Raw genomic sequence first — 24405 nt, forward strand, 5'->3', positions numbered from 1 at the left:
ACGTAAAGTAGATTGGCCCAGTAAATGGATCTAGTGTGGGTGTTCAATAAATGGCATCAACGTTCTGACAAAATTTTCCTACAGAGGCAGGCAGTTATCCTAGTGGCTAAGGCATCTGCATCGTACATCGGAATACCTGGGTTAGATACCTGGCTCCAGCGCCTGACTCCAGCTTCCTATTAATGCAGACCCTGGAAGGCAGCAGTGAGGCTCAAGTAGTTGTGTTCCTGCCACCTACATGAGAGACCTCGAGTGAATTCCCAGCTTCTGGCTTCAGACCCAGACAAGAGCCACTGCAGGCGTCTTGGGAGTGATCAGCAGATCGGAACTCATGCTCACGCTCTCTCAAATAATAATAAAAAAAAAAACCTCTTGTACCATGTTTCACTAATAACAATAAGCACTTATGGTTCAAAATGAAAAAATTTTTGACTAACAGTAAATGCACAAAGATAACCAGAAAGAGTAAGAAATTAAAAGAAAATCTCCCTCTTTCTCTGTAACTCTGCCTTTTAAATAACTTTCAAAAAAATAAGAGAAATACTACACAAAAAAGAATGTGTGATCAGTATGCTATCTAATTAGGAAACACACACTGGAAACACTACCACAAGCAAACTGATGTAATTTATTAAGTAGTTAAAGGCAGGGGCAGGCATTTGGCCTGCAGACAAGACATCATCTGGGACACCCACATCACATATCAGAGCGCCTAGGGTAAAGTCCCAGCTCTATTCCCAGTAATTCCCAGGATCTTGTTAACGCACACCCTGAAACATAGCAGGTAATGCCTCAACTGGATCACTGTCGCCCACCTGCGGCAGACCTGGATGAAGTTCCCAGCTCCTGGCCTTAGTGTGGCCTCGGACTTTGCAAACATTGGGGAACTAACCCACAGATGGAATTATCTGTCTCCCCCCATCCTCACATCCCCCTTGCGTCTCTCTGCCTCTCAAAAAAATATTAATAATTAGGGGTGTAAGAATTATGAAGTAAAGAAAAATTCAGAGGCTGGTGTTGAGGCACGGCAGGTTACGCTACCACCAGCAATCTGGCTTCCCATATGGGAGCTGGTTCCTGTCCTGGTTGCTCCAATCCAGCTCCCTGGTAATGGCTTGGGAAAAGCAGAAGATGGCCCAATTACTTGGGCCCCTGCCACCCACGTGGGAGATCTGGAAAAAGCTACTGGGTGTTGGCTTTGGCCTGGCCCTGGCCCAGCCCAACTGTTACAACGATCTAGGGAGGAACCAGCAGATGGAAGATACTTCTCTCTCTGTCTCCCGCCCCCCTGTAACTCTGATTGATGAATAAATAAGTAGGTAGGTAGGTAGGTAGGTAGGTAGGCAGGCAGAAAGAAAAGGAGAGGGGAGGGGAGGGGAGGGGAAGAGGAAGAGGAAGAGGAAGGAAGGAAGAAAGGAAGAGGGAGGGAGGGAGGAAAAGGAAAGGAAAGAGAGAGAGAAAGGGAGGGAAGGAGGGAGGATGGGAAGAAGAAGGGAAGGGGAGGGAAGGGAAGGGGGGGGAAGGGGAGGGAAGGGGAGGGGAGGGGAGGGGAGAAGAGAAAAACTCAGTGTAGGATGATGTTATCTGAAAACCTCCCAGACACTGAAATCTGAAGTACACTAGGGAAGTTTAAAAAATTTTTTTAAATTTATTTATTAATAGAGAAAGAAAGAGAGTCCCTTCTACTAGTTCATTCCCCAAATATACACGAATTCAATCCAGGTCTCCCATGTGGGCGGCAGAAATACAACTAAGAGGTATCACTACTGCCTCCCAGGATCTACATTAGTAAGAAACAGAGTCAGGAGTGGAGCCAAGTACTGAATCCAGCAAGTCTGAAGCAGAGTGTGGGCATCTTAACCACTAGGCCAAACACCTACCCCCGAAGTACAGTTTAGAAGGAAGAAGAAAAGAACATGGGGGCGGGGGCAAGCACTGTGGTGCAGCAGGTTGGGCCACTGCTTGGGATGCCTGCATCCAATCCAGCTTCCTGCTAACGTGCACCCTGGGAGGCAGCAGGTGATGGCTCAAGCACCCGGGTCCCTGCCACCCAGTGTGGCTCCTGGTTTTCACCTGGCTCAGGCAGCTGCTGTGGGCATTTGGGAGCTGAACAAGCAGACGGGAGATCTCGTGTTCTCTCTCCACCTCTCTGTTGTAATGCTTTTCAAATAATTTTTAAAAAGATTTATTTATTTATTTGAGAGGCAGAGTTACAGACAAAGAGAGGGAGAGACAGAGAGGGCTGGTTCACTCCAAGAATGGTTGCAATGGCAAGAGCTGGGCCAAACCGAAGCTAGGAGCCAGGAGGGTCTCCTACATGGGTGCAGGGACCCAAGCACTTGGGCCAACGTCTGCTGCTTTCCCAGGTACATCAGCAGGGAGCTGGATCACAAGTGGAGCAGCCGGGACCAGAACTGGCGCCCATATGGGATGCTGTAGCCTCAGGCAGAGGCTTAACCTACTAAGCGACAGCACTGGCGCATCAAACACATTTAAAAAAAAAAAAAGTTCATGGAGAAAAGGAGAGGATTTAAAAGAAGAAACAGCACAGCAGAGGCATAAACAGGTTAAGCTATACTTACAAAGAAGAAACGAATTTGTGCCTAGCTACAGTGGAGGAAGCTACTTGCCGAAGATTATGAAGAAAAAGTCTGAGACAGAAGACACCCATACGGTGAGAGAACTGGAACATCGAGGACAGCACAGCAGGGCGAAGTTCTTACAGCAGGAGAGTGCTGCCGAGAGTCCTTAACTGGAAAACTGCTCCCACTACTCCTACTGCCTCAACAGGAGTTCTCAGTTCAAGTCCCGTGTGACCTTCCTTATGATGACAAATTAGTGAGACACATAATGTCTAGAATGACTCTGAAGTTTAAACATCTGTAACAGCTGATAACAGCGAGATGACACAGGACAGAGGTCACAAACACAAGCACTCAGAGCCAGGAAGTGTCAAAATGGAGCCAGTGTAAGAGACACATGGGGCTGACACTGTGGTGTAGCACGTTAAGCTACCTTCCGCAGCGCCAGCGTCCCATATGGATGCCAGTTCAAGTCCCAGCTCCATTTCCCATCCTCTGCTAATGAAACTAGGAAAGCAGTGGAGGATGGCCCAAGTCCTTGGGCCCCTGCACCCATGTGGGAGACACGGGTGAGGGTCCAGGCTCCTGGCTTTGGCCTAGCACAGCCCTGGCCATTGTGGCCACTGGGGAGTGAACCAGCAGACAGAAGACTTGTCTCTGCCTCTGCCTCTCTATAACTCTAACATTCAAATAAACAGATAAATAGATTAAAAAAAAAAAAAAGGTAACCTAATTATGGTTAGCCTAACATTCTCATTTATGAAGAGGCAAGAGGAGACAGGAGGGACTTGGGAACTGGAAAGCTCATGACCCAGTCAAAAGAGAATCTACAACACAGTTTCAGCCAATAATTATACAGGGGAATGGAAATTAAAATGGCTGCTCCACAGGCCAATTCCTCAAGACAACCCAGAAATATGAACTTTTCTGTAAAACCTCCCAATTTTATTTTATTTTACTTTTAAAGATTTATTTATTTATTTTGACAGGCAGAGTGGACAGCGAGAGAGAGAGACAGAGAGAAAGGTCTTCCTTTGCCGTTGGTTCACCCTCCAATGGCCGCCACAGCCGGCGCGTTGTGCTGATCCGATGGCAGGAGCCAGGTGCTTCTCCTGGTCTCCCATGGGGTGCAGGGCCCAAGCACTTGGGCCATCCTCCACTGCACTCCCTGGCCACAGCAGAGAGCTGGCCTGGAAGAGGGGCAACCGGGACAGAATCCGGCACCCCGACCGGGACTAGAACCCGGTGTGCCGGCGCCACAAGGCGGAGGATTAGCCTAGTGAGCCGTGGTGCCGGCCTTAAAGATTTATTTATTTATCTGAAAGACAGAGATACAGAGAGTGAGGGAGGGAAAGAAACAGAAAGTGAGAGAAAGAGAGAGAGATCTTCCATCCACTGGTTCATTCCCCAAAGGCCTTATCAGCCAAAGTTGGGACAGGCCAAAGCCAGGAGCCAGGAGCTTCTTCCAGGTCTCCCACGTAGATACAGGGACCCAAGGATTTGGGCCATCTTCCACTGCTTTCCCAGGCACATTAGCAGGAATCGGAATGGAAAATTTCCCAATTTTTAAAAAAAGATTTATTTATTTATTTATTTATTTGAAAGGCACAGTTGCAGAGAGGCAAAGGCAGGGGGAGGGGGAGGGGAGGGGAGAAGGAGAGGAAGAGGGAGGGTAAGAGGGAGGGGGAAGGGGAGGAGGGGGAGAGGGGAAGAGGGGGAGAGGGGAAGAGGGGATGAGGGGGAGAGGGGGAGAGGGGGAGAAGGGGAGAGGGGGAGAGGGGGAGAGGGGTGAGGGCCACAACTGCCAGAGCTGGGCCAATCTGAGGCCAGGAGCCAGGAGCTTCTCCTGGGTCTCCCACATGGGTGCAGGGCCCAAGGACTTGGGCCATCTTCTACTGCTTTCCTAGATCATAGCAGAGAGCTGGATCAGATGTGGAGCAGGCAGGTGTCGAACTGGCACCCATATGGCATGCCACGGTTGCAAGTGGCGGCTTTACCCACTATGCCACAGGGCCAGCCCCAAAACTTACCAATTTTAAATGCTGATTTAAAATTATTAGAAAATATACAAGCAAGTAAAATATTTTCACAGAACACATTTTTATCATCTATTACAGGTGTGTAAGCAGGAAACTGACAGTAAAAAATCTTTTAAGATATTAATACAACAGACAAGAGAAAGCTATTAGATACTTCTGCTGAAAAGACAGCTAGAAAATAAAAGAATTGGGGTCAGCACTGTGGCACAGCGGGTAAAGCCGCTGCCTGCAGTGCTGGCATCCCATATGGGCACTGCTTCGAGTCCCGGCTGCTCCACTCTCCATCCAGCTCTCTGCTATGGCTGGGAAAGCAGTGGAAGATGGCCCCCAAGTGCTTGGGCCCCTGCACCCACGTGGGAGACCCAGAAGAAGTTCCTGGCTCCTGGCTTCGGATTGGCACAGCTCTGGCTGTTGTGGCCACCAACGGATGGAAGACCTATCTTTCTCTCTGCCTGTCCTTCCCTTTCTGTGTAACTCTTTCAAATAAATAAATAAATCTTAAAAAAAAAAAAAAAAAAAAAAAAAAGAAAAGAATTCACAGAATTTGGTGGCATACCAAACCTGAAGAAAGTTGACCAAAGATTTGAAAATAAGTGTGATGACAATACCAGACTTCAGGACATACTACAGGGCAGTTGTAATCAAAACAGCATGGTACTGGTACAGAAACAGATGGATAGACCAATGGAACAGAATTGAAACACCAGAAATCAATCCAAACATCTACAGCCAACTTATATTTGATCAAGGATCTAAAACTAATTCCTGGAGCAAGGACAGTCTATTCAATAAATGGTGCTGGGAAAACTGGATTTCCACGTGCAGAAGCATGAAGGAAGACCCCTACCTTACACCTTACACAAAAATCCACTCAACGTGGATTAAAGACCTAAATCTACGTCCTGACACCATTAAGTTATTAGAGAACATTGGAGAAACCCTTCAAGATATTGGCACAGGCAAAGAATTTCTGGAAAAGACCCGGGAGGCACAGACAGTCAAAGCCAAAATCAACTATTGGGATTGCATCAAATTGAGAAGTTTCTGTACTGCAAAAGAAACAGTCAGGAGAGTGAAGAGACAACCGACAGAATGGGAAAAAATATTTGCAAACTATGCAACAGATAAAGGGTTAATAACCAGAATCTACAAAGAGATCAAGAAACTCCACAAAAACAAAACCAACAACCCACTTAAGAGATGGGCCAAGGACTTCAATAGACATTTTTCAAAAGAGGAAATCCAAATGGCCAACAGGCACATGAAAAAATGTTCAAGGTCACTAGCAATCAGGGAAATGCAAATCAAAACCACAATGAGGTTTCACCTCACCCCAGTTAGAATGGCTCACATACAGAAATCTACCAACAACAGATGCTGGCGAGGATGTGGGGAAAAAGGGACACTAACCCACTGTTGGTGGGAATGCAAACTGGTCAAGCCACTATGGAAATCAGTCTGGAGATTCCTCAGAAACCTGAATATAACCCTACCGTTCGACCCAGCCATCCCACTCCTTGGAATTTACCCAAAGGAGTTTAAATTGATAAAGAAAAAAGCGGTCTGCACCCTAATGTTTATTGCAGCACAATTCACAATAGCCAAGACCTGGAACCAACCTAAATGCCCATCAATGGTAGACTGGATAAAGAAATTATGGGATATGTATTCTTTAGAATACTATACCGCAGTAAGAAACAACGAAATCCAGTCATTTGCAACAAAATGGAGGAATCTGGAACACATCATGCTGAGTGAAGTAAGCCAGTCCCAAAGGGACAAATACCATATGTTCTCCCTGATCGGTGACAACTGACTGAACACCAAAAAGGAAACCTCCTGAAGTGAAATGGACACTATGAGAAATGGTGACTTCATCAGCATAGCCCTGACTGCTAATGGACAACTTAATACATTATCCCTCATAGTATTTTTTTTTTGTCTGTTCTACTTAATATGACTGGTTTAATTCTGTAATTACCACACAGTTATTCTTAAGTGTTGAAAATTAACTGAAATGTGATCCCTGTTAAACATAAGAGTGGGAATAAGAGAGGGAAGAGATGTATAATTTGGGGCATGCTCGGGCTGACTTGCCCCAATTGGTAGAGTTGGAAACATACCAGGGGATTCCAATTCAATCCCATCAAGGTGGCATGTGCCAATGCCATCTCACTATTCCAAGTGATCAATTTCAGTTCACAATTGATCATAATGAAAGGACTAAGAGTCTGCTAACACTAACCGATAGAATAAATAAAGGGGAGAGTGATCCAACATGGGAAGTGAGATACTCAGCAGACTCATAGAATGGCGGATGTCCTAAATAGCACTCTGGCCTCAGAATCAGCCCTAAAGGCACTTGGATCTGGCTGAAAAGCCCATGAGAGTATTCAGGCATGGAAAGCCAAGACACTCTGGCAAAAAGATCTCTGTGAGTGAGATCCCAGTGGAAAGAACAGGTCTTCAAAGAAGGAGGTACCTTTCTCTGAAGGGAGGAGAGAACCTCCACTTTGACTATGACCGTGTCTAAACAAGATAAGAGTCGGAGAACTCAAGGGGCTTCCATAGCCTTGGAAACTCATGACTGGTGCATAGGGAGATTACTGATGCCATAAACAGGAGTGTCAATTTGTAAAGTCAACAACAGGAGTCACTGTGCACTTACTCCTCATGTAGGATCTCTGTCCTTAATGTGCTGTATAATGAGGCTTAATGCTATAACGAGTACTCAAACAGTATATTTCACTTTGTGTTTCTATGGGGGTGCAAACGATTGAAATCTTTACTTAATGTACACTAAACTGATCTTCTTTAAAAAAAAAAAAAAAAAAAAGAAAGAAATTATCAATTCCCAACTTGACTCTCACTGGGATTAAACATGACAATAGGTCTGATCTGATTTCATCATCATTTAAAAAAATCATCTATTATTTTTCACTTTATGTTTCTGTGTGGGAGCAAACTGTTGAAATCCTTACTTAAGGTATACTAAGCTGATCTTCTGTATATTAAGATAATCGAAAATGAATCTTGATGTGAATGGAAGGGGAGAGGGAGTGGGAAAGGGGAGGGTTGTGGGTGGGAGGGACGGTATGGGGGGGGAAGCCATTGTAACCCATGAGTCGTACTTTGGAAATTTATATTCATTAAATAAAAGATAAAAAAAAATTAAAAAAAATAAAAAATAAATAAAAAAAAGAAAATAAGTGTGATGAAACATTGATAATATGAGATATTAATTCAATCCACAAAAGAAACTCACAGACCTCTGAAGTTATACTTCTATAATGCTGCTAAATAAAAGGGCCAAATTTAATCATAAAGCACTCTGAAAGGCATGTCTAGTTTAGAAACTAAGTCACAGCCAAGTTTCTAATCCTAACTACTGTACAAAGAAGAGCATTATACTAGCATATTTTACTGTACAGCAAACATTATAAATACTACTGCAAGTATGGCCAGCAGCCCAGGACCACTCTACCAACTATTTGTGATAAAGTAATTCAGAGTATTTATGAGGTATCTTGAATCAATTTAAGTAAAATGGTTTCATTTGTTGAATCTAATAATAAAAAATTGGACTATGTGGTTTTTTCATTTCATTGTACTGTAATTTATTTCTGCAGTATTTTCTAAAATATTGGTGTACAACAGGCTGGCAAAGAACTATTCCTTCCTCACAGTCTGAAAACTGGCACTGTAAGTTATATTATAAATAGCAGTATTTTACAAAAAAGTAAAAGATACAGCAAAAAGTTTGAAAATGTGAAGTAAAAATCTACTATCATTACATTGTATTTCTTTTTTCTAACTTCAAAGAAACTATAATTACCTTATAAAACAAGTTTAAATATTTTGAGTAACAGATCTCTAGGTTGTACAAAATTGAATGTTTGAATTTTCAGAAAGTTAACTTTGTTAGATAAAAACTAAGAAAAACATCCAGGGGCTGGTCTTGTGGCATAACGCATTAAGCTGCCACTGGGATGCTGGGATCCAGCTCCGTGCTGAGGCTCCTGGGAATGCAACGGGAGACGGCTCACGTTCTTGGGCCCCTGCAGCCATGTGGGAGACCCAGATGAAACTCCTGGTTCCTGGCTTTGGCCTGGCCCAGTCCTGATTGTTGCAGCTATGTGGGGAGTGAACTAGCAGATGGAAGACCTCTCTGTCTACCTCTCTTATTCTGTAACTCTTTTAAATAAGTAAATTAAAAAAAAAAAAAAAGAAAAGAAAGAAAGAAAAAAGAAAAACATTCACTATATTAAACACTACACTGATTTTTAAATATAGTTAACTTACCCATTGCTACATAAGATTTAAATCGTGTTGTTAATTTATCCACAAAGGCACTTAAAATTTCCAGTCCCATTAATGATACCTACAACAGAAAGAAATTTTAATGAATACAAATTACTGATGCAGACTTTAAAATCAGCTTATAATTTTGATATACAAAGATCTTCATATAATACAGTACCAGGTTTTTAAACTGAGATTGAAGCATTCCAGAGTAAACAGTCATGAGGTTGGAATATACCATTCTCAAAGGGTTCAATAACAATAATGACTTATAGACGGGGAGACACTGATAGAGCCTATTTGGCAAAAATGTTAACTGGTAAATTAGGTGAAAGTTATACAGTAATTCTGACTATACTTGAAACCTTCCTGTAACTTTGAAATGTTTCCTAAATGAAACAGTTGAAAATTTTAAATGGTACCTTTAATTACAAAGGAATTTTAGTTCCTATCCTGGATATAGAAACAAACAAAATATCGCTCCCTTTCTAGTAAGTGAAAATGAAATAATCTGGGGCCGATGTTGTGGCGCCACAAGTTAAGCCATGGCCTGAGACACCAGTATCCCATGTGAGCACAGGGTCGAGTCCTGGCTGTTCCACTTCAGATCCAGCTCTCTGCTAACATGCCTGGGAGAGCAGCAGAAAATGGTCTAAATACTTAGACTCCTGACACCCACACAAGAGACCCGGATGAAGCTGCAGGCTCCTGGCTTCAGCCTGGCCCAGGCCTGGCCATTGTGGCCATTTGGGGAGTGACCCAGTGGACAGGAGATCACTCTCCATGTCTGTCTGTCTAACTCTGCTTTTCAAATAAACAAACGAGAGACAGAGAGAGAGAGAGAGAGAGAGAGAGGAGAGAGAGAGAGAACATCTCTTGGTGCTACAGCTCTGTGGGAAGGAAGCAGCTGCCCCTCAAGGAAAGGCGCAAAGGCTCTGAGGACCCTTGTCCTGGAAGAAACAGAAGCGTGAAGCTTTCTGAGGAAAGAATCTCCAACACTGTTACCCCTAACACAGGTAAAATGTTCTGCTGCTGGGCAAAGGAGAAAGATACGAACTCTTCTGTCTCAGGGAAGAGGCAGAAAGCCATCTGCACCACCTGAAGAAGGGTGCCCTCTGGTAAAGCCTCACCTCCACACTCAGGACCAAGGAGCCTCCTGCCTACAACCCCAGCCCACCTCCAGGAAGGGGCACGATTGAAAAAAAGTCCGCAAAGCACAGAGAATGAAGGAAGACCTAAAGCTAGGGAAGACCTAAAATCAGAGGAGCACAGAAAATGCGAGAAGAAAGCCAACTACCTGATGGCTCTGAAGCAAAAGTGAACCAAAGGTAACTGCAGCACACATGACATCCAAACCTGACTCACCCCTGACCAGGCTGACGACGTCAGCTCCACACCATCAGCTTAGCAGAAGAAAGGGGTATTTCCAGACACAAATTAAATTTAATTTAGTCTTTATAGAAATTTTTTTATTTGAAATGCAGAGTTACAAAGAGGCAGAGGCAGAGAAAGAGACACTCCCCAAATGGCCTCAATGGCCAGGGCTGGGCCAGGGTGAAGCCAGGCATCAAGAGCTTCCTCCAGGTCTCCCACATGGGTGCAGGGGCCCAAGGACTTGGCCATCTTCTGCGGCTTTCCCAGGCACATCAGCAGGGAGCTGGATCAGAAGTGAAGCAGCCAGGACTCGAACAGGCACCCATACAGGATGCCAGTGCTGCAGGCAGGAGCTCTAGGATGGTTCCACAATGCAGTCTTAAATGTTAGTCTTCAATACTGTCCAGCTTCCCATTAAAAATCATGAGATACAGGGCCAACACTGTGGTACAGCGGGTTAAACCACCACTTGTGGCACCAGCATCACACACTGGAGGGTCAATTCAAGTCCAGGCTAATTAGCTTCCAATCCAGATCCTGCTAAAACTCCTGGAAAAGCAGAAGACGGTCCAAGTCCTGGAACTTTAAATTTTAAGCCCCACAAAATGTTCTGTAGAGCAAATGTAATCCTAATCTCAGCAAGATTTGCTGCCAAAACCAACAAACTGATCTTGAAGTGTAAATAAATTAAAATATACTGATGGTGAATAAGAAAACCAAAGTTTAGTCAAATGACCTGATTTCAACACTTAATATGATGCTACAGTAACCAAAACAATGTGATATTTATAAAAATGATAGATATACAGATGGATGCAACGCCAAGAGCCTGAAACTCTGGGTCTGCCACGTGGGTGCAGCGCCCAAGCGCTTGGGTCACCTTCCACTGCTTTCCCAGGTGCATTAGCAGAGAATTGGACTGGAAGCAGAGCAGCCAGGACTCATTTGAGAGGCAGAGACAAAGAGAGGGAGAAGGAATGAAGGGAGGGAGACAGTAGAGGAAAGACGGGAAGGAGAGGAGAACAGGGGAGAGAGCACTTTCCTGCCACCCGTTTCACTCCCCAAATGCTTACAAAAGCTAAGGCTAGGTCAGGACAAAAAACCCAGAGACCAGGAGCACAATACAGCTCTCCAGTGGGTGCAGTGAGGGTGGGGAGGGAGTGGTCAGGAACTCAATTACTTGAGCCATCATGGCTGCTCCCAGAATGCATTAGCAGGAAGCTACAGTCAGAAGCTAGAGCCAGGAATTAAACCCAAGTACTTAGATGCAGGACACTGACATTTTAACCGCTAGGCTGAAAGCTCGTTCCTAAAAAAATAAATAAATAAAAAATGAAACAAACCCACACATACATAGTCAACTGATACTCAGCAACCGTGCACAGGAAATTCAATGAAGAAAAGTCTTTTAACAAATGGTGATGTCAGGGCCAGCGTTTGAGTCCTGCCTGTTCCACTTTTTTTTTTTTTTTAAAGATTCAAAGCAGCTCACCTGGAACTATCGGCTTTAAAATTTAAAAATAAAAAAGGGGGAGATGGTGAGGCCAAGGCAACTTTGGCTGGCTGACAAGGTCACAGCAGAAGGTCTGTCTCAGCAAGGCGTGAGAAGGACAGCTGCGGTCCTCTTGGTGGTTTTAGGTTTGTTGGGAACTACACTCTGCATAAGAAAGCCGGAGCTTCCTGGTGGTCCTGCTAATGATTGCTGTATTCCTAATTTTAGGGAAGAGCGCTTAGTCTCATAACCTCCAAAATGTCCATTGCTTTGTAGAATTTTAATCAAGCAGATTGTTAGTGTAGGAGAAAGGGTTAATGCTTTATGCAAAGTTGAGCTGTTTGTGGAAAAGAATTAAAAGGCAACAGGCTCCCTGGCATATACTTCCCACTAAAATAAAGACACAAGTTAATAAAGCTTTAATTAAATATGTGCTACAAATACTACAATGGTTAGGATGTAAACTGTAGAATAGATCTAAGTGAACCTTTAAGTAAGTACAAAAAAGAAATTAAAGAATTACAGAAAGAACTTCAAAGAGGGGATACATTTTAAAAAGGGTCTGCTTTGACCTTGGGGATTGCAGTAAAGATTAGATTAGGAAGGCACTATTCTAGCTTGTGTAGCCAATTTCTACATAGCTCAGCAGCACTCCAGGCCCTGGCTTGTGTGGGCGGCCCGTAATCTCACACCTGTCTGTGATTGTAACCCATGCTCTGAATATGCCCTTGAAAATCAAAGAAATTGTAATTAGAAAAAAAAAATGGACAACAGACTTGTTATTTGAGAAAAAAAGAATCACTATTTAACTTATGATATAAAAGTAAAGTTGGTGCTTGAGAGCCAGAGCCACGCCATCAGCCTTGCTGGGAGTGTGTCTCTCATTTCTTCCAGCACCGACACCTCTCACACCTTGGGGGCCCTGGACTGGCTGGAGCTGGTCTCCAGCATAAGATTATTTATTTATCTGAAAGTCAGAGTGACACAGAGAGAAGGAGAGCCAGAGAGAGAGAAAGGTCTCCTATCCGCTGGTTCACTCCCCAGATGGCTGCAACGGAGGGAGCTGCACGAATCTGAAGCCAGGAGCCAGTAGCTTCCTCTGGGTCTTCCCACGCGGGTGCAGGGGCCCAAGGACTTGGGGCACCTTCTACTGCTTTCCCAGGCAATAGCAGAGAGCTGTATGGGAAGTGGAGCAGCCAGGACTAGAACCAGTGCTCATATAGGATGCCGGCACCGCAGGTGGTGGCTTTACTGGCTATGCCACAGCGCCGGGGCCCCCTATTCCACTCAAATAAATAAATAAATCTTTTTTAAAAAATGGTGATGTCATAACTGGACATCCATATACAAAAAGAGAAGAAGAACCTTAATCTATAGGTGAAATAATTTACAAAACAAGATGAAATATGGATTAAATACATAAGCATAAAACCTAAAACATGGGTAGGGGCTGGCGCTGTGACACAGTGGATTAACACCCTGACCTTAAGCACCGGCATCCCATATGGACGCCGGTTCTAGTCCCAGCTGCTCCTCTTCTGATCCAGCTCTCTGCTATGGCCTGTGAAAGCAGTAGAAGATGGCCCAAGTCCTTGGGCTCCTGCATCCACATGGGAGACCCAGAAGAAGCTCCTGGCTCCTGATTTCGGATCGGTGCAGCTCCAGCCGTTGTAGCCATCTGGGGAGTGAACCAGCAAATGGAAGACCTCTCTCTCTCTCTCTCGCTCTTTCTCTCTCTCTCTAACCCTCTCTCTCTCTGTAACTCTTTCAAATTAAACACACACACACACACACACACAAAACACCTAAAACATGGGGCTGGCATTGTGGCATAGCGAATAAAACCATGGCCTGCGACGCCACATCCTATATGGGTGCTGGTTCATGTCCCAGCTGCTCCACTTCTGATCCAGCTCCCTGCTAATGGCCTGAGAAAGCAGGGGAAGATGGCTCAAGTGATTGGGCACTGCACCCATGTGGGAGACTAGAAAAAGCTCCTGGCTCCTGGATTCCACCAGGCCACGCTCTGGCTGATTTGGCCACTTGAGAAGTTAATCAGCGAATGGAACATAGATGGATCTCTCTCTCCCTGCCCCCCCCCCCCCAATTAACTCTGACTTTTAAATAAATAAATCTTTAAAAACAAACAAACAAGAAACTGCTCTCACTGAAGTAAACTAAAATTTATACCTAGTTAGTAGCATTGCCACACAAAACCTATTTCAAGTGACTATAAAACACAATAATTTGGCTGGCGCTGGGGCTCACTAGGCTAATCCTCTGCCTGTGGCGCCGGCACCCTAGGTTCTAGTCCCGGTTGGGGCGCCAGATTCTGTCCTGGTTGCTCCTCTTCTAATCCAGCTTTCTGCTGTAGCCCGGAAGGCAGTGGAGGATGGCCCAAGTGCTTGGGACCTGCACCCATATGGGAGACCAGGAGGAGGCACCTGGCTACTAGCTTCGGATTGGCACAGCACGCCGGCCGTTGCGGCTATTTGGGGGATGAACCAATGAAAAAGGAAGACCTTTCTCTCTGTCTCTCTCTCTAACTCTGCCTGTCAAAAAAAATTAATTATAAAAAACACACAATAATTTGACTCAGTCGCTCAGTGGTATATGCTCTCTAGACAAAAATAAAACACTCCAAAAAAGAATCTGTTAACTATTTTTAGAAATCATCTTGATGACAGAATGAGGTACAGAAGGAAGATAGATGGAAGTGAGGTAAAACTGTCATCTTAAATCTGAATTGGAAATAACAGCATGAATTCATGATATATTTAAAATTAAAATCTGACTGTCCATTAGAAAATTATCTGGAATCAACGGCCAAGTAAGTGACAGTGAGTCCCACAAGCGCCACACACGGTTTCCAGACATCGCTTCCCACAAAGAGGGACCAGAGTTTGTCAGGAAAATGGCTGACTCTGGGGCTGGAGCAGGAAACAAAAATGCACTTCAAAATGTTCATGGAATAAAGTTTATTTTGGTACAAAAAAATTTTTTTTTGAAATCTATGTATAGGAGTCTTCAAAAATTCATGGAAGAAATCCCATTAAGCTGTGTGGTACTAATGCCATTTTACTAGTTAAAGTGATCATATTAAGTGTGTAACTGATCATATAGATAGGATTAACTGTCAAAGGATCACATAAATAAGAGTGTCTGGTAATAACAATAGAGAGAATTAAAAAGGAGAGAATGATCTAACATGGGAAACAGGCCACACAGCAGACGTATAGAATGACAAATGCCCTAAACAGCACTCAGAATCAGCCCTTAAGGCATTTGGATTTGGCTAAAAAGCCCAGGAGAGCATTTCAGGCATGGAAAGCCAAGACACTACGGCAAAAAAAATAAATAAATAAAATAAAATAAATAAATAAATAAATTGCCCTACATGAAAGATCTCTGTGAAGGAGATTCCAGTGGAAAGAAGGGGCCATCAAAGAAGGATGTACTTTTCTCTGAAGGGAGGAGAGAACTTCCATTTTGCTTATGGCCTTGTCTAAATACTGATGGGTTTGTGGACTCAAAAGGCTTCCACAGTCTTGGCAGCTCAGGACAAGAGCCTTGGGTGACCACTGATGTCATAAATAAGAGTGTCAATTATTTAATCAACAGGAGTCACAGTGCACTTGTAGGACCTCTGTCCTTAATGAGTTGTACTATGAGAATTCATGGTAAAACTAGTCTTCAAACAGTACTTTATACTTTGTGTGTCTGTGTAGGTGTAAACCATTGAAATCTTTACCTAGTATAGAGCTGGCCTTCTGTATATAAAGTTAATTTAAAATGAATCTTAATGAAGAATGGGATGAGAGAGGAAGTAGGAGGTGGGATGGGAGCAGGGGTGTGAGGCTGGGTATGGGGGAAAGAACCACTATATTCCTAAAGCTGTACCTATGAAATTTGTATTCATTAAATAAAAGCTTTCTAGAAAATTAATTCATGGAAGATCTGTATTATGAAAAACTACATGGATTTCAAAGTTTTTGTACTGCTTCTCGGCCTTTTGGTTAAGATCAAGTGCAAAGTTTTTTTTTTTTAATCCAAATTAACTTTTAATTCTATTTTCCACAAATTTTTTGAAGAATCCATATATGATAATATCTTATGATACGAGACAGCAAAGACACTATCAAAGAATATTAGGGTCATGTTAAGAAAGGATAGTTTGTATATCAAAAGGATAATAACCACATTGAACTGAAACATATTAGGTATATTTAAATACACAAGTTCATAATGGTATCAAAAACCAAAACTATTTGGTCAACATTAGAGGATGCTAGAAAACCAACGTATTTTTACAATCAGTAAGTAAAAAGAACCATATAAACATAACTACCATTCTGTAATAATTGTACTACTGCATAACCAAATAGTTAAGGATTTAATAGTTTCTGTTTATAAAAGTATTCTAAATCACAGAACTGTAATATCACATTTTGTAAACAATAACAAATAGACCCAGACAATGAACATTAATGGCCGCCAACTTCATCAAAAAGAGACTCTTCTAGATCTTATGTGCCTTCTGATGGGAGGGAGAACATTATTAGGAAAAAAGTCTTGCCACAAGCTTTTAGGAAAGGATAGAATATAAAGAAGTTTTAGCTCCAACAGAATTGGCAATAATTATAATAGGGTATACAGAAGGAACAGTCAAATGCCATTATAGTAATGATGTCATTAAATCCAGATTATAAGGAAACTCTACCACAAGTAAAATTCAACCGTTCAAAACAGAGAGAGGCTGGCGCCACGGCTCACTTGGCTAATCTTCCGCCTGCGGCGCTGGCACCCCGGGTACTAGTCCCGGTTGCTCCTCTTCCAGTCCAGCTCTCTGCTGTGGCCCGGGAGGGCAGTGGAGGATGGCCCAAGTGCTCGGTCCCCGAACCCACAAGGGAGACTGGGAGGAAGTACCCGGCTCCTGGCTTCGGATTGGCGTAGCACCAGCCGTAGCGGCCATTTGGGGAGTGAACCAACGGAAGGAAGACCTTTCTCTCTGTCTCTCTCTATCGCTGTCTAACTCTGCCTGGCCAAAAAAAAAAAAAGAGAGAGAGAGAGAGAGATTACAGAATGGAAAATGGATTAAGAGAGTTAATAAGCACGTTTCCTCTTGGGAGGTAAAATAATAGCCTCCCAGCAGAGATCTACTCTCTTAGCAAAGGTCAAGTGTACAATACGTTGTTAACTACATTCACAATTCTATAAATTAGATTTCCAGCACTTATAACTGAAAATATGTACCCTTTGAACAGTAGCTCCCCTTTTCCCCATCTTCTTTTTTTCTTTAATATTTATTTATTTGAAAGAGTTATGGAGAGGGAGAGGGAGAGGGAGAGGAAGAGGAAGAGGAAGAGGAAGAGGGAGAGGGAGAGAGAGAGAGAGATCTTCTATCTGCTGTTTCACTCCCCAACTGGCCACAACAGCCAGAGCTGCGCCAAGCCAGGAGCTTCTTCCAGGTCTCCCACGCAGATGCAGGGGCCCAAGGACTTGGGCCATCTTCTACTGTCCTCCCAGGCTAAAGCAGAGAGCTGGACCAAAGTGGAGATGCTGGGACTCGAACCCATGCCCATATGGGATGCTGGCTCTGCAGGCAGCGGCTCTACAAGCTATGCCACAGCACCGGCCCCCAGAATGCCCTTTTCTCCACATCTTCACGCACACTCATTATTATCTTTTGACTTTTTGATAATAGGTATCCTAATGGGTGAGAGCTGATGTCTCATTGTGGCTTTAACTTGCACTTTCCTGATGACTACTGATATTGAGTATCTTTTCATATACCTGTTGGCCATTTACATGTCTTGAGAAATTTCTATGCAGGTTTTTGTCCATTTTAAAAAATGTTTATTCTCATCTACTTGAAAGGCAAAATGGCAGACAAAGAGAGACAGAGATCTCTTCTACCTACTGGCTCACTTCCCCAATGTCTACAACAGATATGGCAGGGCAAGGCCAAAGACAGGAGTCTGGAACTCCATCCAGGTCCTCTGTGTGGGTGGCAGGGGCCCAAGCACTTGAGCCATCATCCACTGCTTCTCAGAATGCACTGGAAGGAACCGGGATCAGAAGCAGAGTAGCTGGGATTGAACCAGTTACTCTAATATGGGATGTGGGCATCACAAGCGATGGCTTAATCTGCTGAGCCACAATGTCCACCTCTGACTGCTTTTTAACTGGGATTTTTAGGTGGTTTTCGTTTTTGGTTACGTTCTTGCTATTGAATTGTATAAGCTCCTTACACATTTTGGATATTAATGTATGGTTATCAGGTATATGGATAACAGATATATGGTTTGCATTTTATCCTAACTAGGAGACTGTCTTTGTCTTTGCAGTGCAGACATTTTTGGTTTGATGTAGTCCCACTTGCTTATTTTTGCTTGTGTTGATGTACTTTTATGTCAAATCTGAAAGAGCACTGGCCAGACTAATGTGAAGGATAGTTCCCCATGTCTTCTTGTAAGAATTTTACAGTTTCAGTTACATGTAAGTCTTTAGCTATTTTCTTTTGATAAAAGATAAAGGTCCAATTTCATTTTCTACACTATACATTTTCTATTTTCCAGTTTGCCCAATGATTTATGGAACAGATTACCCTTTCCCCATTGTATACGCATGGCCCCTTTGCCAAACTAGCTGACTGTGTATATATTGGCTTATTCCAATTGTTCTTACTGGAAGGAAGTCAAGAATCATAGTCAAAGGAGATGTGACAAGACAGAGGCCAGGAAGGCTTGAAGATGCTACACTGCGGGTTTGGAATATGGAGAAAGAGGCCATAAGCCAAAGAATGCAGGCAGCCTGCAGTCCTCAAGTCTCCCTTAAATCCTCTAGGGGAAATCTGGTCCAGCTGACATACTGGTTTCATCCCAGTGAAGTTCATTTCAGACTTCTGACCTCCAGAACTGCAAGAAAGTAAATGTGAGCTGATTTGCTACTGCAGCAATAGGAAACTATACCCAAGGTGTGGCCCTTACTAGGATCCTGATTTTTCTTAAAGAACTAAGGGTCAGTGCTGTGGTGCAGTGGGTTAGGAAGATGGCTCAAAAAGTTGGGAGACCAGGACAGAGTTCCTAGCTCCTTCCTGGCTTCGGCCTTGTCCAGATCCAGCTGTTGCAGCCACTTGGGGAGTGAACCAGTGGATGGAAGATCTATCACTCTGCCTTTCAAATGAATAAACAAATCTTTAAAACATATTTATAAAAATAATTAAAAATTTTTGGAAATTTGAACCCTGAATATTTGATATCAAACAATTATTATTTTGTAACTGTGGTAATAATTGTAACACTAAAGTTATGCTACATTTTTAAAAGGCACTTATCTTTGAGACACTAATTAAAAAGCCTTAGGGATATATCTATGATTTGTGACAATGATGGAGATGGACTCGTTATGGGATGATCAGTGTGCTGTGGCTGAATTTATTTTACTGTTTATCTTCACATAGTTCAAAATCCTCCACAATAAAGTTGTTTTAGAAAAATTATAGTAAACACAATTCCTAACAATGAATGTTAGAATACACCCTTAAACCCAGGAACAACTCAAGGATATCGACTTTCTTATTTCTCCTCACTTTTTTTTTTTTTTTTTTAATTTGACAGAGTTAGAGAGAGACAGAGAGAAAGGTCTTCCTTCCGTTGGTTCACCCCCATAAATGGCCACTATGGCTGGAGCTACACTGATCCGAAGCCAGGAGCCAGGTGTTTCTTCCTAGTCTCCCACACGGGTGCAGGCACCCAAGCACTTGGGCCATCCTCCACTGCTTTTCGAGCCACAACAGAGAACTGGATCAAAAGAGGAACAACCAGGACTAGAACCCGGCGCCCATATGGGATGCTGGCACCGCAGGCTGAGGATTAACCAAGTGAGCCACAGCGCTGGCCCCTATTTTTCCTCATTCTAAGAGCACTGGCCAATACATCAAAATCAAGCAAAACTAAAGGACCAGGGGCCAGCATTGTGGCACAGTGGGTTAAGCCTCTGCCTGTAGTGCTGGCATTCCAAATGGGCGCCAGTTCAAGTTCCGGCTGCTCCACTTCCAATCTAGCTCCCTGCTAATGCACCTGGGAAAGCAGCAGAAAATGGCCCAAGTGCTTGGGCCCCTGCATTTGCTTGGGAGACTCAGAAGAAGCTCCTGGTTTCTGGCTTCAGATGGGCTCAGCACTGGCCCTTGTGGCCATTTGGGAAGTGAACAAGCAGATGGAAGGCCCGCCCCCCCCCCCCCCCCCGCTCTCAAATAAATAAATCTTTTTTAAAAAAATAACTATAGGACTGAAAAGAAGCAAAATGGCCATGGGGTGGGCATTTGGCACAGAAATTAAGTCAGCAATTAGACACCTGCATCCCATATTGACGTTCCTGGGTTTAAGCCCTGACTCTGCTTCACAGCTGCCTTCCTGCTAATGTGTATCCTGGGAGGCAGCAGGTTATTTCTCAAACAGCTGGTCCCTGCCACCACATGGGAGACCAGAATTGAGTGCAGTGTCTTAGCTCCAGCCTGGCCCAAGCATTTGGTTACAAGCATTTGGGCAGTGAACCAGCATACACAACCTCTCTCAGTCTCTCCTTTTCAAATAATAAATAATTTTTAAACTGTAATTATTATTTGATACTGTATGTAAAGAAAAATGTAAAAAAAATTCACAAATTGAAAGTGAAGTTTTAAATTACATAGTAAGAAATAGGCTGGCCGGCACCATGGCTCAATAGGCTAATCCTCCGCCTGTGGTGCCAGCACACTGGGTTCTAGTCCCAGTCAGGGCGCCGGATTCTGTCCCGGTTGCCCCTCTTCCAGGCCAGCTCTCTGCTGTGGCCTGGGAGTGCAGTGGAGGATGGCCCAAGTGCTTGGGCCCTGCACCCCATGGGAAACCAGGAGAGGCACCTGGCCCCTGGCTTTGGATCAGCACGGTGTGCCGGCCGCAGCGTGCTGGCCATAGCATCCATTGGAGGGTGAACCAACGGCAAAGGAAGACCTTTCTCTCTGTCTCTCTCTCTCTCTCTATCACTGTCCACTCTGCCTGTCAAAAAAAAATAAATAAATACAAATAAATTAAAAAATTTAAAAAAGAAATAGGCTGGCTATCAAAATCAATATACTGGATGGGTGCTGTGGTGTAATAGGGTAAGCCTCCACTTGCAGAGCCAGCATCCCACATGGGCAGTGGTTCGAAACCCAGCTGCTCCACTTCCGATTTGGCTCCCTGCTAATGTGCCTGGGAAAGCAATGGAGGATTGTCGCTCCCCGTCTTCATGGGGGAACGACACAGGACCCTGCGCTGTTCTTTTGTCTGCTCGGCCCTCCCCGGGTTTGCTGCTGGTTCTTCCCGGGTTGGCTACTATCCCTTCCACCTCCGTGGAAGGGCAGTTCCCCCTGGCCGCATTCCCCACTTCCGCAGGGGAGCGGCACACCGCCGGCCGGCTTTCTCGGGGGCTGCACGGGTTCCCTTAGATGTTCCCCATAGATGTTCCTGGTGCATGCCGTCTCTCTCCTCCTTTATAGTCCTCCTCCGCCAATCCCAACTCGGCTGCCCACACGCCGAGTACGCTGCTCTCCAATCAGGAGCAAGTCCTACAGTTAATTGGTTGAACTGGAGGCAGCTGTGCGGAAGCTGTTTACTTCTCTCCCAGCGCCATATTGTGGGAGAGCAGATGCACAGAACAAGTCCCAATTCGAGTAACTTAGTCTAGTCCGGATTGCTCCCCACAGATCCCCCTTTCTTTTTATTTTTGGCGTTGATACGCGCCTGTCTTCGGTGTCCCGCGGCACACACTAGAGTTGCCACAGGCTCTTACAAGTCCTATCCATCAGGCAAACCGAATCCGGGTCCTCTCTTCGCCATGTTGTGAGGAGGTTTTTAGGCGCTGATGCGTGCCTGTGTTCGGTGCCCTGCAGCGCATACTCTGCTCTGCTAGAACTGCCTGCAGGTGTTTACAAAACCTATCAGGCAAACCGAATCCAAGCCTTCTCATTGCCGTATTGGGGAGACTTATTAGTGTTGGTTTGTGCCTATCTTCGGTGACCTGCAGCTCATACTCTGGTCGAGCTTTGCTGGCGCTTACCGCCTTAAATCAGGCAGACCGAATCCAAGCTTAATATTGTTGTATTGTGGGGAAGCCTTACTGATGTTAATTCGTGCCTGTCTTCGGTGACCTGCGGCGCATAAGCTGCTAGCTGCCCGCAGGTGCTCATCGCCTCACTTGATTAGGCAGACCGAATCCAAGCTCTCACATTGCAGTGTTGTAGGGAGGCCTTTTTATTTCTCTATTTCTCTATCTCCGGGCATTCCTATTTCTCCCATTTTACTTCTATCTTCCAGCATTCCTATTTTTCTCACTTTACTTCTAAAACTTCTGTTTCTCTTATCCCTGCGGCTTTCCGGCACCTCGCCCCGCCGGCGGGTTCCCGGCTCTGCGCCGCTTCAGCCCGCGCGCCTCTCTCATCTGCGCAGCTTCCCGGCTTTGCGCGGCTCGGCTTTGCGCGCTCCGCGGTCTCCACGCTTAACCCTTTCGCGTCTGAACCACGGCCTACGCCAGCGTTCCCTATCTATTCACGCCCCGTGCTCTCTCTGCACGCGGCGGCTTCCGCGAGTAACACAGCGTAGCTTGCGTCTCCGCCACTAGGATTCAATCTAAGTTCCCCGGGCTAGCCTGGCGAATTCAACCCAGCGTACGTCTCCGCCCCACGATTTGGCTTCCCGTCCTTTGCTCCCCGGGCTAATCAGACGGATCCCAATCTGGCTTACGTCTCAGCTTCTGGCTTCAACTTTTCGCCCCCTATTCCCGGGCTAACTTGAGAACCCCAAAGTGGCTTTCGTTTCCGCCTCGGCCTGCCCCCCGCGGCTTCAATTTCCCTAACATTTTTCTCTACCCGGTATGTTTCCCCAAGCTTTCTTCCAACAATACTCCTCCCTCATTTCTCCTGGCCTCTCCCCACAGTCTGCATCCGAGTCTGTTTGTTCTAGCTTTCACTTTCGCTTTCGACCTTAGAGATTTCTCCCAGCTTCCCCCCGTAGTCCGTATCCGAGTCTATGCCTAGGCTTTCAATAGCTTCTTCCGGCTCCTTTTTCGTCCGGCTTTTCCCTAGGCTGTTTGCTAGTTTCTCTCTCCGATATTTTCCCTAGTTCTTCCCGTTTCTTCCCTCCTAAGTTTCATATCCGTCCTAAGTTTCCTATCCGAGTCACGGCACCATTATGTCGCTCCCCCTCTTCGTGGAGGAGCAACACAGGACCCTGCGCTGTTCTTTTGTCTGCTCGGCCCTCCCCGGGTTTGCTGCTGGTTCTTCCCGGGTTGGCTACTATCCCTTCCACCTCCGTGGAAGGGCAGTTCCCCCTGGCCGCATTCCCCACTTCCGCAGGGGAGCGGCACACCGCCGGCCGGCTTTCTCGGGGGCTGCACGGGTTCCCTTAGATGTTCCCCATAGATGTTCCTGGTGCATGCCGTCTCTCTCCTCCTTTATAGTCCTCCTCCGCCAATCCCAACTCGGCTGCCCACACGCCGAGTACGCTGCTCTCCAATCAGGAGCAAGTCCTACAGTTAATTGGTTGAACTGGAGGCAGCTGTGCGGAAGCTGTTTACTTCTCTCCCAGCGCCATATTGTGGGAGAGCAGATGCACAGAACAAGTCCCAATTCGAGTAACTTAGTCTAGTCCGGATTGCTCCCCACAGAGGATGGCCTGAATGCTTGGGCCCCTACACCCAAGTTGGAGACCAGGAAGAAGCTCCTGGCTCCTCGCTTCCCAAGTGGTCCAGCTCCAGCTGTTTGGCTACTGGGGAGTGAACAAGGGGATGGAAGAGTTCTGTCTCTCCTTCTCTCTTTGTTAACTCTGCTTCTCAGATAAATAAATAAATAAATATATATATAAATCATTTTTTAAAGATCAATACACCAAAGCCATTTCATTTTTCTATGTTGGGAAATCCAATTTTAGGCTGGTGTTGGGGCGTAATGGGTTAAAGCCATCACCTCCAACGCCAGAATCCCTTATGGGTGTTGGTTTGAGTCCCGGCTACTCCATTTCCAATCCAGCTCTCTGCTATTGTGCCTGGGAATGCAGTGGCCTCTGTGCCCATATAGGAGACCCAGATGAAGCTCCTGGTGCCAGACTGGCCCGGCACTGGCTGTTGTGGCCATGTGGAGAGTGACCCAGCAAATGGAAGATCTGTCTCTCTAATTCTGCCTTTCAAATAAAATAAAAATCTTAAAAAAACAATTAAAAATATAAAGTTACAACACTCTCAAAATGATAAATTACCTAAAAGTAAACCTAACAAAAATTACTTGGAGAAAATAATGAAACATCATTGAAAGACATTAAAGACGACCTAGGGGCAGGCACTACGGTGCAGCATGTTAAGCCACTGCCTACAGCACCGGCATCCCAAATGGGCACTGGTTTGAGTCCCGGCTGCTTCATTTCCATCCAGTTCCCTGCTAATGCACCTGGGAAAGCAGCAGAATACGGCCCAAGTGCTTGGGCCCTGGCACCCACCTGAAAGACAGAATGAAGCTCCTTGCTCCTGCTTTCGGCCTTGCCCAGTCCAGGGTCACTGTGACCCTAAACCAGAGGATGGAAGATCTAAGATCTCTCTCTCTCCCTTC

The 24405-nt window shown here is 45.0% G+C and overlaps 1 protein-coding gene across 38 annotated transcripts in view; it reads right to left on the reverse strand.

The window, feature by feature from the left end:
* Positions 1–24405, reverse strand: part of CLASP2 (cytoplasmic linker associated protein 2) — a 209664-nt gene that overhangs the window by 173659 nt on the left and 11600 nt on the right. For all 38 annotated transcript variants that reach the window (XM_051818590.2, XM_051818552.2, XM_051818553.2 and 35 more), the window contains exon 2: positions 8924–9002. In XM_051818590.2, the coding sequence (XP_051674550.1) occupies positions 8924–9002 (79 nt within the window). The remainder of the gene's footprint in view (positions 1–8923; positions 9003–24405) is intronic.

This window comes from Oryctolagus cuniculus, chromosome 4, assembly GCF_964237555.1.
Source record: "Oryctolagus cuniculus chromosome 4, mOryCun1.1, whole genome shotgun sequence".
NCBI lineage: Eukaryota > Metazoa > Chordata > Mammalia > Lagomorpha > Leporidae > Oryctolagus > Oryctolagus cuniculus.